This window comes from Lampris incognitus, chromosome 9 (assembly GCF_029633865.1).
Source record: "Lampris incognitus isolate fLamInc1 chromosome 9, fLamInc1.hap2, whole genome shotgun sequence".
Lineage (NCBI taxonomy): Eukaryota > Metazoa > Chordata > Actinopteri > Lampriformes > Lampridae > Lampris > Lampris incognitus.
Window position 1 is genome coordinate 25,762,358 of NC_079219.1, and position 14,896 is coordinate 25,777,253.

General features: G+C 46.1%; 1 protein-coding gene across 1 annotated transcript in view; it reads right to left on the bottom strand.

The window, feature by feature from the left end:
• The window catches only part of LOC130117622 (intermembrane lipid transfer protein VPS13B-like), a 457,273-nt gene that overhangs the window by 108,249 nt on the left and 334,128 nt on the right, over positions 1-14,896 (bottom strand). The window contains exons 39-40 of the mRNA XM_056285747.1: positions 2,207-2,409; positions 568-784 (exon numbers count right to left, since the gene is read on the bottom strand). Of these exons, the coding sequence (XP_056141722.1) occupies positions 568-784; positions 2,207-2,409 (420 nt within the window). The remainder of the gene's footprint in view (positions 1-567; positions 785-2,206; positions 2,410-14,896) is intronic.

Sequence of the window (14,896 nt, forward strand, 5' to 3'; positions counted from 1 at the left end):
CCATTGCCTACCAACACGGGGATCGCCGGTTCGAATCCCTATTACCTCAGCCTTGGTCGGGTGTCCCTACAGACACAATTGGCCGTGTCTGCGGGTGGGAAGCCGGACGTGGGTATGTGTCCTGGTCGATGCACTAGCGCCTCCTCTGGTCAGTCGGGGCGCCTGTTTGGGGGGGACTGGGGGGAATAGCGTGATCCTCCCGTGCGCTACATCCCCCTGGCGAAACTCCTCACTGTCAGGTGAAAAGAAGCAGGTGGAGGCATGTGGTAGTCTGCAGCCCTCCCCGGATCGGCAGAGGGGGTGGAGCAGCGACCAGGACGGCTCAGAAGAGTAAGGTAGTTGGCCGGATACAATTGGGGAGAAAAAGGAGGGGGGGGGCAAAGCCCAGGGGTGCTTCTTTTTTTAGACATAGTACCCCGAAAAAAGTGAAAATGTTTTACAAATAAGATTATAATCTTGGGATCCAGGGTCAAAACAGGGTAAAGCCTGAATTATTTAAAATAACCAGCAACTAGAAGTACACTAGTAGAAGTATACATCTCTATACCAGTATGTGTACAAATTCACCTGAGTCCTGACTGTACTGGAAGAGGCCTGTGCGCAGGTCATCTGAGCTGTGTTCGGTCCTGGGAGAGGGGGAACATGGGGAAGGTGGTGGCTGGGCATTACAGGGCTTGACTTTGGTGCAGGCACCAGCCGGGTCCTCTCTCTGTTTGTCGAAGTACGTCCAGAGGTGCTCCTCCACAAGCCTCAGACAGTTCAGATGCTCCTGACCCCAAAAGACCTGTGGAGACGGTTGGGCCCGGGGGGGGGGGGGGGCAGTAAGAGATGGAAAGACGGAGAGATGGAAAGGAGGGAAGAAAAGAAAAAGATAGGGGTGGAGGAAGGAAAGTACAAGATGGAGAGATTGGAAAATACATTAGAAGAATGGCAATTAAATGACAAAGAGAGAACTGATATAATGGTAAAAACAAAACAAAAGGAGAACAACAAAGCCGGAGGCAGGTATAAAGTAGAATCAGCTGACCTATGTTTCAAAACAGGAAGCCAGGCGGTCAGGGTAACCCTCGTCATCAGCTGTTACCATCCTTACTAACATTAATCAACACAGCCTGACATCCTCCTCACTTCCCCGTGGTATTCCCCTTCCCTCTCCCCATCAAAGCAGAGCATGCCTGGGGTTTGGACTGACGACCAGGAATCTCTGAGTCAAAAACACTTCACACATGGAGCTGCCTGCCTGCTCGCCTGCCCGCCACTCACTAGCTCGCAATGGGAGGATTATGACTAAACTCTCAAAACAGGAAAATTTGGGGATTTCTCAGGTTTTTTTGGAAAGAAGAAGAAGGAGAGAAGGAATCGGAAGGAATTCCGGTGGCTTTTGTACAGGACTTGATTAAAACACCGCAAACGCCAATATTTGCAGAGGGAAATGTATGATTACGTATTAAGTGTTGAGTTGCGAGTGATCTCTCAGTTAATGGGCACGCAATGAAAGCATTATGGAAACCATGGAGGAGGAGAAGGAGGGGGTCCTGAAGTAATGTGGAATAAAGCCACACTAAAAAGGGGACTTTTCAGTGTGGCTATTATGTAACATGCCACCTCTCAAGGAAACAAGACAAGAAACAAAACAAGAAAAGGAAAAAAAACTTGTAAAATTAGCCTGATAATATTCCATCACTTAACCAGCAGAGGTGACCAAAGGCTACAAGGGAATGACAGCATACAAATCTTACTGTCATCACCTCGGTTGCAGAGAAGACTATGAGTAGAAAGGAGTGAAGACTGAGGATTTTTGTGCGGAGTGCTGAGTGTGTGACGAGCTGTGGTTGTCAGTGTCAGCTCATGAATACCTTAAGCATCAGGACTGAAGACTACACTAAAACGTGAGAGCAGTAAAGGCTGAGGTCTAAAAAGTGTATGTGATCAGTGCTGGGTCTCACTGTGATGTGCAGTGACTGTGATTACTTAAATTATAATGAGAGTACACTTGTGCCGCTTAATGTTGAGGTGGAGCGAGACATTGCCACAGACAGGCCTTCGCCACCAAAATCATTTTTTGAAAACTGTGTTTTAAAACATGCTGATGACAACCCACTGTAACCATTTTTGAAAATATGCCTTAGACAACAAATGTCATGTACTATATCCACTCTGGAGATATCAGTTTGGATTAATCTAAGGAGGACTCCAACTTTCCAACCTGCAGAAGGCCTCCCTTCAGGTCCAGCAGCAGTTTAGGCAGTCCTGGGTCAGGCCCTGTGCTGCCGCTGTGCCGACACCACCGAGCCTCCAGGGCGGCACTACAGGAGAAGGGCCCCAGCAGCAGACGGCTCCGATCCCTGAATCCGGTTTTCACCAATGTATCCTGCAGCTCCAGCAGCACAGAAGCAGCCTGGACTGGATCTAAGAAGAGTGAGGAGGGAGTGTGAATGATTTTTGACCAAGACTAAGAAGAACAATGAAGGGGGAGTGAGCAATGATATGAGCAACATGAATATAGAGGGTAAAAAAATGTGTGGTCAGTGATGTGATGTGTACAGCCCAAACTAAGCGGAGAGTAGGAGGACCAAATCAAAGTGATCACTTATGTGCACAGGACGAGGGCTGCACGGTATATTGTTTCAGCATCATCATCACAATAGTCACATCACAGGACATGTGATGTGAAGTAAGGCAAATTAACTCAAACACCTCACGCTACAACTTTCTGCTGCTTGATACAAAAGGAAAACCCACACAACTGGACTTGGTATATATCCGTGAAAACGTATCGCCTCTCATCCAAGAGGCTTCCTCAGTTCGTGCCTTCCTGACTAGACAAAGCTAGTCTGGGGGTGTTAGTTTCGACTTCATTACTCAGTGGTCATGAGAGTCGTTGGAGCCGTTAGGTGTCGGTGTCGCTGAGTAATGACGTGATCTTGGCGTGGTAGTCTATTGTGTTGAGGATAACCGTGCATCTCCCCTTATCTGCTGGAAGGATAGTGATGTTTTCATCCTGGATGAAAACATCCAGCCGCGCGAAAACATCACTACCCTTCCAGCAGATAAGGGGAGGTGCATGGTTATCCTCAACACAACAAACTACCATGGCAAGATCACGTCATTACTCAGCGACACCGACACCTATGAACCTCTGAGATGCGATCCTACTAGTGGTTACAAGAGGAGAATAATAGAGTACCTACAGAAACTACAGAAAGGAGGAACCATTGATCGGATACAATACCACCGTGTCTACCCACAAGATAACATTCCATTGCATATATGGACTCCCTAAGATCTATAAAGATGGAACCCCCCTCAGGCCCATTGTCAGCAGCATAAACTCGGTCACGTACAACATTGCCAAACATATAGCCAACATCTTGACCCCTTTAGTGGGCGAAACACCTCACCATATCCAAAACTCCATTGACTTCGTGGACAAGGTCCAAGGCGTAAAACTGGAACCGGATGAAACCATGGTATCCTATGACGTGACCTCGTTATTCACCTGCATCCCAACCATGGGGGCTTTGGAAACTGTGAGGCAACATTTGCTACGGGACGACACCCTCCAAGAGAGGATCAACCTCAGCCCAGACCAGATTTGCCAACTACTGGACCTTTGCCTGAACACTACATATTTCCAATTCAGGGGCCAGTTTTACAGACAGAAACATGACTGTGCAATGGGCTCATCAGTATCTCCCATTGTGACCAACTTATATATGGAAGAGGTAGAACACAGGGCCCTGAACTCCTTCAGAGGAACACCTCCGAGCCACTGGTTCAGATATGTGGACGACACATGGGTCAAAATCCAAACACAAGAGGTGCAAGTGTTTACCAAACACATCAACTCAGTGGACAAGAACTTAAGTTCACAAGGGAAGACGTAAAGAACAACAGTTGGCCCTTCTTGGACTGTGACGTCCACATTGGGGAAGACAGGAGCCTCCACATTGGGGTTTACAGGAAACCTACACACACAGACCAATATCTACTTTTCGACTCACACCACCCGCTGGAACACAAACTGAGCGTCATCAGAACTTTGCAACACAGAGCTGACAATGTGCCCAGCAGCACTCAGGCCCAATGAGAAGAACACAAACACCTGAGGGGAGCTTTAAAAACCTGCAGCTACCCCAGTTGGACCTTTGTGAAAACTGCAACACCTTCCAAAAAGACCAACCAGGTGAGCGACGAGGAGAAAAGGAACAGAAGGAAGAGCACAGTCATCCCGTATGTTTCTGGGGTCTCCGAGAAACTCAGGAGAATTTTTAACAAACACCGCGTCCCGGTATACTTCAAACCCAGCAACACACTCTGACAAAGACTGGTTCATCCCAAAGACCGTGTACCACACACCCAAAAAAGCAATCTGGTGTATGCTGTACAATGCAATGAGGATTGCACTGACCTATACATAGGAGAAACCAAACAACCACTACACAAACGGATGGCCCAACACAGAAGGCCCAACTCCTCAGGACAAGACTCAGCAGTCTATCTACGCCTAAAGGAGAAGACACACTCCTTCGAGGACAGCAACGTACACATTTTGGACAGAGAAGATAGATGGTTTGAAGGAGAGGTGAAGGAAGCCATCTATGCGAAACTGGAAAAACCATCCCTCAACAGAGGAGGAGGTCTGCGACACCATCTATCTCCCACTTACAATGTCGTCCTTTCATCTCTACCCAGGAGACTCAAGAAGCCTAGCATCCAAGAACAACAGTCGGTCACTAACGGCTCCAATGACTCTCATGACCACTGAATAATGAAGTCGAAACTAACACCCCCAACGACCGTCGCTGCTAAACAAATGCAAATCAATAGCTCCGATGGCGATGGGCGCAGCTGGACATCGGAGCACAGGAGAGCCACGCATATCAATAGCTCTGATAACGATGGGCGCAGCAAACATCGGCACACAAAAGAGCCACTCATATCGATGGCTCTGTTAGCGACGGGCGTTGGTAAAGATCGGGACACAAAGAGCCATGGACATCTATAGCTCTGACAACGACTCCAAAGAGGATACATTCTGAGTCTAGTCAGGAAGGCACGAACTGAGGAAGCCTCTTGGATGAGAGGTGAAACGTCTTCACGGATATATACCAAGTCCAGTTGCACTTGATTAAACTCCTTTGGATAACCATGACCTGGATGAATGAGAACATTCACAGACACGAAAACCCACACAGTTCTCATTTTCCATGACTAATCTACAAAAGAAATCTGTCTGATATAACATCATTTATTGCAATTTAAGGGTTCTTGGATACATGGAGTTTGGTGCTAGTGAGTAACACGCAGGCTCTGTATGTACAGCCAACCACCAACCACAATCATTCTTGATCAGTTTATCAAACATCCAAAGCAGGCCCTGCTAGCCGTCGACCACAACCTGAAAATGAGCAAGGAACAGGAGAAAAACGCCGAAAAGGAAGATTTGGTAGCAAAAAGAGAAGCAACTTCAGTTGTATGGAATTTTAAAATTTCAACTGATCTTCAAGACCAGGGGTTTTTTTTTTCTTCTCTCATTCATTGTTAACTCCTCCAGGCGGTAGCATGTGTGCGTGCGTGTGTGTGTGTCTGTCCACAGCTAATCTTGCATACTACTTATCAGTCTAATATTTTGTACACAGTTATGACTGTATGATCAAGAACCTCTCGTGGTTGTGGTGCTTCAAAACCTTTGAAAAACGTTTGTTCTCGCTACCGCCGCTCTCTCTCTTCATTCACTCTAGCTCGCTCAACCACTTCTTCTCTTTCTCTCTCACTCACTCACTCACTCACTCACTCACTCACTCACTCACTCACTCACTCACTCACTCACTCACTCACTCACTCACTCACACACACACACACACACGTCTGAAGCCACAGCTGACCTGACTGCTGTTTTCCGGAACATTAGCGAAGGCAGAGCTACTTTTTGGGGAGTGCAAGTTAATATTAGACTTGGTCGCATTCCTTCGAGGGTCCATCTAGGAGGCTGCGCATCCACAGACTGACAGGCAAAACATTTTTATTAGGTAGATTTTTTTATCTTGAGCACTGCATATTAAACACCTTTTTTCCACATTTCTTGTTCAGTCGACTTGGGCGCTTCGCAAAAGTCTTATAATAGCAACACATACTGGTTTTCTGTCCGTGTGTGCACGTACCTGTCCGCTGCTAATCTCACATACTACTGGGGCTTTCAGCCTAAACATTTTTGTACACAGTTATGAATGTATGATCAAGGACCTCTCATGGTTGCGGTGATTCAAAACCTTTGAAAAACCAGTTTTATACCACAGTTGAATGCTAACTCCTCAGCTGGTTTTTCACCTAAGTCTGAGCACCAGAAAAGGGGCGATAGGTAGCCAGGGCCTCCATATTTTCTCTTCTCCCGGTAGGGAAAAAAAAGGGGTGGTTTGTCGCTCAGTACGAGCACCAGAGAAGGGATGATACGCCTGGCAGGGATCTGCACTCTACTGAGTGCACACTTGTAGTTTTTTATTTTGGTGAAGTGCAGACTACATATTGTGAATTCTGGTGAAGTGCATATTTTGGAGCATTTATTTCAACCCATATCAGGATGTGTGTTTGTAAACCACCCACTGGGGATGCACAAGCCAGTGCATTCTTAGTACTACAGATGTGATGTTTGCTTTGACAGTGTTGATGGAGAAGTATAGAGAAGTTCAGAAGGAGTTACATCGTGTCTTTGTGGACTTAGAGAAAGCATACGACAGGGTGCCAAGAGAGAAGGTGTGGTATAGTATGAGGAAGTTGGGAGCGGCAGAGAAGTATGTAAGAGTGGTGCAGGATATATATGAGGGAAGAGTGACAGTGGCGATGTGTGGGGCAGGAGTGATGGATGGGTGGAGGTGGGATTACATCAAGGATCGGCTCTGTACCCTTTCTTATTTACAATGGTGATGGACAGGTTGATGGATGAGGTCAGGCAGGAATCTCTGTGGACTATGAAGTTCGCGGATGACATTGTCATCTGTAGTGAGAGAAGGGAGCAGGTTGAGGAGAGGTGGAGGTATGCATTGGAGAGAAGAGGAATGAAAGTCAGTAGGAGCAAGATGGAATACATATGTCTGAACAAGAGGGAGGCAAGAGGAATGGTGAGGATGAAAGGAGTAGAGGTGATGAAGGTGTATGAGTTTAAATACTTGGGGTCAACTGTCCAAAGTAACGGGAGGTGAAGAAGAGAGTGCAGGCAGGGTAGAGTGGGTGGAGAAGAGTGTCAGGGGTGATTTGCGACAGAAGGGTACCAGCAAGAGTTAAAGGGAAGCTTTACAAGATGGTAGTGAGACCAGCTATGTTATATGGTTTGGAGACAGTGGCACTGATGAAAAGACAGGAGGCAGAGCTGGAGGTGGCAGAGTTGAAGATGATGAGATTTTCAATGGGAGTGATGAAGAAGGACAGGATTAGGAATGAGTATATCAGAGGGACAGCTCAGGTTGGACGGTTTGGAGACAAAGCAAGAGAGGCATGATTGAGAGGGCTTGGACATGTGTGGAGGAGAGATGCTGGGTATACTGGGAGAAGGATGCTGAATATGGAGCTGCCAGGGAAGAGGAAAAGAGGAAGGCCAAAGAGGAGGTTTATTGATGTGGTGAGAGAAGACATGCAGGTGGCTGGTGTGACAGAGGAAGATGCAAGGGACAGGAAGAGATGGGAATGGATGATCTGCTGTGGCGACCCCTAACGGGAGCAGCCGAAAGAAGATGGAGATTAGGATGTGCGTTTGTACGCCGTTGATCCTTCTCTGCCTGCTGTGCACCGGGCGTGCACAAAAGTTTTCAGCTATCATGGTAGGATGGCTGCATATTTACACACTACTCTTCAACGAAAGCCAAAATCTCTAAAATTAATCTTTTTCTTATCATTTTTCTTTTCTATGTGGATGCACTCCCCTACAAAACAATCCCAACCATTCTAGAATGAGTAATTCTTTTCAAATAGAGCTATTCAACTCATCTGGTGAAATTTCCTGTATTTTTTTCATATTGGAATAATAATTTAAAAAAAATCATATCGCAGAAGAAAAAATATCACAATGTGATATTTTCACGTGTTTTTTTCCCCAATATCGTGCGGCCCTACACAGGGCAATGGAAAATAAAAAAGGTAATGGGGGGCCAAGGGGAATCAGGCAGCGTGTGGGCAGCATCTTGAGTTGAGGAAACAGAATTGGGGTTAATGTTCATCTACTTAAGCAATGTTTTCTGGAAACACAAGTCAGACTTCAAAGTGCAATACTTGACTCTGTAATGATATATAATTAAGATGATAAATGGAGAAAATTGGTGCACATGAAAGTGAAATAGGTCAATAGGTCTACTTCCAAATTCAGCCAACCAAGCGCTCCCCTGTGTTTGGAACATAACTAACGCTGGCTTAAGGACGCTGATTCAGAACAACAATCAGCTATATCAATCGCATCACTGGGTTTCCAAACATATGCTCATCCAATGTTTACAACCAGAAATGCTTGCTTCCATGAACACACACACACACACACACACACACACACACACACACACACACACACACACACACACACACACACACACACACACACACACACACACACACACACACAGGTTTCTCAGACTCCCACAACTTTATTTATCTCAAAAGGGTAATTCAGTTCTACAGCCTACCCATTCCACAAACAAAACAAAAAAACAAAAAAAATAGAAAAATAAAACCTCACAGGCAAGCAGCAACATGACACAGACAACATATCAGCGCATGGGTACAAGAGCACAAGCAGCAAACACTCCGGCACCCTTGGGTTGCCCCGTATGTGCAGGCTTACATGAGGAGCCAGGCGAAAAGCAAACAAAACAAAAACGAATTCACATAAGTTTAAAGGAATGAAGCATTCAGCAACACATTCTGGCACCCACAGGTTGCCCCGTAAATGCAGGCTTACGCAAGGAGCCAGGTGAAAAAGCAAACAATGATAAAAACACCCATTATTGGGTGCTTTTATCACCCATTATTGGGTGATAAAATGAGTCTGACACCCATTATTGGACGGCATGGTGGCGCAGTGGTTAGCGCTGTTGTCTCACAGCAAGAAGGTCCTGGGTTCGAACCTTTGGGGTTATCCAACCTTGAGGGTCATCCCAGGTCGTCCTCTGTGTGGAGTTTGCATATTCTCCCCGTGTCTGTGGTGCGTTTTCTCCGGGTGCTCCAATTTCCCCAACCATCAAAAAGACATGCATGTTAGGGTTAATACTCCTCTCTGTGCCCTTGACCGAGGCATGGCAAGGAGACCTGGAGTTGGTCCCTGGGTGCTGCATGGCAGCTGCCCACTGCTCCTAGCTACACAGCTAGGATGGGTTACATGCAGAGCATCATTTCCCTACGGGGATCACTAAAGTATATCAAAATCAAAAATTACAGTTGACATAATGTGGCGTTCATTTAAAATTACTCCTGGTGGCATTTAGTAACCTGACAGCAGAAGGAATGAAGGACTTAGAAGAGTGGTTGGTTTTCCTAAGGGGTGCATTATAACGCTGGCCTGAGGGCATTACAGTGAATTCATTGGACAGAACATGACCAGATTTGCTTTCTGTGCCCCACGTTTCTCCCAGAGGGAGCACAAGTCTCTTCACTGGACTTGAATTATCTTGGAGCAGACCTTAACAGTACCATCTAGACTATGTTGGGCGGCATGGCTCAGGCGATAGAGCGGGGTTGTCTAGTAATCGGAAGGTTGCTGGTTCAACCCCCGGTTCCTCCAGAGAGCTTGTCGAAGTGTCCCTGAGCAAGACACTGAACCCTTAACTGCTCCTGATGAGCAGGTTGGCGCCTTGCATGGCAGCCTGCACCATCAGTGTATGAATGTGTGTGAACGGGTGAATGTGAGGCATACACTGTAAAGTGCTTTGAGTGGTTGGTAGACTACTAGAAAAGCGCTACATAAATGGAGCCCATTTACCATTTATTCTTATCCTTCACAGACAACCCATTAAACCGGCAAATAAATGAGAGAGTTAAAAAGAATTTCAATGAATGATTGAAAAAAATTCTGAGGCCATTCAGCCCTTTAAACCAGGCATGGAGTAGTTACTCTCCACCTTTCCTCAAAGTTTCTTAACCAATGGACTGAGAAGCTTAGCAAGTTTCACGCCATCATTTGATGGGTCCCCATATATCAAGAGGTTGGAGGCAGATTTTCAGATCGATTGGGGACCGAGGAGAGGCAGGATGCTGTCAGAGTTGAAGAGGTTTAGCCTGGCATGACAACACCAGTACACATTAGGCTGCCAATCAATTGTTAAACCTACAACATAATTATGGCGATAACATTGAAAATCGCGACTGTTTCCATTTAACAGGAAAAGCACTGACTCTCCTCATATCTCTTGATCAACCCCAGCTAACAAGCACACTGTTATCTTTGCAACATATTCTTCTTCTTTTTTTGGCTTGTTCCCCGTTTCCCAGGGGTCGCCACAGCGGATTTTACAGTTTCCATCAGCACCTTGTGAGGGCACAGCACCAATAGTGGTCGTTGTTAACCTGGGCCTTGACTGATCCGGTATGGAGCTTTGACCGATCCGGTATGGTCTTGTCAATCCACATACTGATTTGGCAAAATTTTTCCTCGGATGCCCTTCCTAACCACTAACCCTATGGACGGGGGCACAGGTAAAGTGCTGGATGCCATCCCGGTATTCATGGACTTGCGCCTATGCCTGTCACAAGATCTTTGCAACAGATTGGTCACTGTAATTATGATGCTGTCCTGGAATATGATGCCATGCTGGCCTGATAAATCTTTACACAAACACCCTTCTTCTAGATTGCACCCATGCCTGTCACAAGATCTTTGCAACAGACTGGTCACTGTAATTATGATGCTGTCCTGGAATATGATGCCATGCTGGCCTGATAAATCTTTACACAAACACCCTTCTTCTAGACATGGGAGGAGCACGCGGCTCAGCCACAGCAGCAGTGATTCTGAATCTGAGCTGCTCCCAAGAGTGTTGTACCTCCGTGAATCCGGCCTGACTAGCTGTAGGTCTGGTAAACCAACAGAGAGCAGCATTAGAAGAACACTCGTCTCGGTCTCTTCGCTGCTCACAATCTATGCAGGGTACCGGGTCTCTGGTTCAGGGTATACTCTAGGGAGGGGGCTGTGTTTCATTTTACTTATTTTTTTTGAAGGGGGCGTCAAAGAAATGAATGGAAAGACTCAACGGAGAGACTGAGGGGTAGGGTAATGAGGAAACTGACACAACCAGATGGTAAGACACAACAGAAGATTGAGAGGAAGCAAGCGAGAGAGAAAGAGAAGATGTGACAGATGAGACAGTGCTAAAATGTTTCCAGGTTTGGTGGACTGAAAAAAGGAACATCTTATTCAATACTAGAGCCCAAAAACACAACAGGGGGGCTTCCAGTGAAAAGGGCCTTCTCTTGTATAAATCTTGCAATGGGAAATATTATACTGGGATGACTCATCTCTCTTAGGATCACCATTGTTGATAAAATTTGGCAGTTCACCTGCTAATATTTTCTGGTGTTGCAGCATGGAGAGCAGTAAGAGATTACTTTCGAACTGTGGATCGTGGGTAGGATTTATTAGACATCAATAGTGAAGACCTAAACTTGCTTGGTTAATAGAGAATCTATTAAATATCTTTCTTTCTTTCTCTCACTCACTCAGTCATTCATATAAACACACACACACGTACGCACGCGCGCACACACACATGCAGGCAAAACGTATGCAGGGAAATGCAGATGCACAAACGTAACGAGACACACACACACACACACACACACACACACACACACACACACACACACACACACACACACACACACACACACACACCCACATAAACAAACACACCAAAGCAGTTGGTATCAAAGCATTCTCTCCTCTCTCTCACCATGCGTCATTTATGGCCCAGTTGACCACAGTATCCTTGTGTTAAACACAGCTGCAGCAGCCACCACACTCTTAATAATGACCTTGATTGGGAGTGGTTTTAATGAAGGGGGATTCCCTCTCTTTCCTCCTTATTCCCTTCTTCCATCCATGAGAGAGCAAAGGAGAAAGAGAGAGAGAAGGGGGGGAAGTCCATCTGTTCCTCTTCTCTCCATTTCTCGTTCATTCCCTCCATTTGTATTGTACTTTTCTTTCTTCCACCATCACCATTTCATATTTTTTTATCTGGATATGTTTTTCAACAGGAATTCCCTTAACAAGTCTCTGTGGAGATTTGATGTGTGACCATTGATCCGGGGGGGGGGGGGCCCAGGAAACTGCTAAGAGACGAAAAGGAAATACAGATCGGACCTTGCGGAGCAAGAGCAATGAGAGAGTGGGCACGTGCATGTGTGTTTATTGCGTGCGCACATGTGGGCTTGCATGCATGCAAGTATTTGTGTGTTGGATCGACAGATGACAGGACAGTCAAAGAAAGCCAGCAAGTAAAGAAGTGAGTTAGGCAGGGTCAGAAAAAACCCGGAAAAGAGTCAGCCAAGAGGAGAGAGACAGGGAGAGAAACAGAAAGAGAGGTGAGAGAGGGAGAAAGACAGGGAGGGGGAGAGTGAGAGAGAGAGTGAAAGAGTCTTGATAAGGGGAAGAGAATGGAAAAACAGTGGCTAGCTGTTAGCCCCGACACAGAGTTCTGGTTAGAGAGACAATGAATCCAATAGATAGCTATCATCCTGTTACAACTTAATTCTAGCTAACAGGGGACACACAAACACACACACACACACACATTCATGCATGCATAAAGAAACCCACAGACACACACATATAAACACACGATAGCAAATGTGGATGCATGCACACACACGCACACACATGGATAGAGTTGTTCATAATGAAGTTTTTTTGAGAGAACAGAGAGAATACCATGGTAAAGAATGTTGTATGGATGCCACTGGGACCCACGCAGTTGTCCCATATGGAAAAGCAATGGAACTCTAACCCTACCCCTACTTCCACCACACACACACACACGTTACCCCGGAACAGAAAATGGACAGCTGCCGTTTTGGGGGTATCTGAGGTGGTTCCAGTATTCCCCACTTTATGTGTTTGGGGTTTAAAAAACCGATTCACTTGGAGCCCAATGAAATGGATCCCGGGAAACCAAAGAGCCTGAAAAACACACACACACACACACACACACACACACACACACACACACACACACACACACACACACACACACACACACACACACACGGGGTCTGCCATGTAAAAATGTAAGAGCCCAGATAGAGCAGCTAGAAGGGCTTGAGGGTGTGATCTGGAGGGTTAGGTCCATGTTTGTGTGGCAAAGGAGGGAAATGGCCTACCTACGAAGAAGGAATAGCGTCAGTGATATGAGAGTTTTCATTCTAATCTAATGTTTGAGTCTTGACAACTAGGCCAACCCATATAGACCCACTGGCACACATGCACACCCACCTTCTTTAATTACCAAGACTCTTAAATCCAGATACACATATGCATATCGCATATGACAAACGCCTCTAAAATGCCCAATCACTTCTCTCTCTCTGAAAAAAATAAGGAGGGGATGGGGTGGGGTTAGGATATCTTCCCGAGGTGAAATACATCTCTAGTAAATGCTTGGGAAGGATTAGATAGGATAGGGGACGTTGATTTACCGTGTCGGTTTCTCCCTGGCAGCCGTTATCTGACCACTGCCGGGCTGATTTATGTCCCAAGACTCACTGTTATCAATTAGGAGAAACCTAAAGGAGTCATTACCTAACTAGCAACAGCCTCCGAGGACTGTCTGGGTTGGTAAGAGTAATAGAAGTAATATACTGTCACTTACCACAGCAATATACTGTTCACTCACCACAAGAGCGCTATAGGACACCAGAGGAAAGTGGCTCGGGAGTGGGGGCACTGACCGCCAACATGACTGGAGCTCAGGGAGCAATGCGTCATCCCAGACTGACGCGTTCAAAATAACTGATAGATCTGATGAGTTGCATATGGGCGGGATGACAGCTGCATCACATCAGCAAATAAAGCCGTAGCAGAATGCCTCGTGTAGATATGTGCTTACTTCTTAAGACTCATCCCTAACTTACTACCGGATGAGGTTCACCGGAGCGCCCCTTTAGATGTTTTGCTCAGCCATGTATCTCCTCCATCCCCCCCCACACCCCTGTCGACTATGACCCTGATCTCAACGGAAAGTCTATTATTTGAAAAAACAACACAGAAAAAGACAAATAAGCCCATAAACCCGAGATAAAACTGCATCTCATCTGTCATGTTTGCCTCCTGCTATTGCACTGTGCAGCACAGTGATCCCACGTCTCACCACCTCCACCTCCACCCTCTCCCTCCAGCCAGCTCACTGCGACATACATCCTTGTCTTCACTCAGCAACCTTGTGCATTAGCAAGCAATACCTTGTTGGACAGTCCCAGCAGCCCCCCCCCCCCCGAGACATCATTTTTTTATTAATGCTGTGAAAACAATGTAAAACTCAGGCTAGCCTGCCAAATCACAGCAGGATATATTTCCAAGTATAAATCTCTTTACTGTACGTTCAGCTCTGCTTATCCCCAACTATTGAAACAAATCAAAATGATTGATGAAGACGAGTGGCTCTCTTTCAGCAGTGTAAACAAAGTGACACAACCGTAACTCAAATATCTGCCAGGAAAACTAAACAACACATGAAAAAAAAAGAGACGTAAATAATTAATGGGTAGCTTTCACTTTGTTCCACTGACTGAAGTTTTCCTTTACGAGTCTGTTGGGGTAAATTATCCACGATAGAGCTGGGGTTCACGGAGGCTAAGGATTGGGGAACTGTGTGTGTGTGTGTGTGTTCCTGGGAGACCAGGGGCAGTCCATGGGCAGTCTGACGGAAAG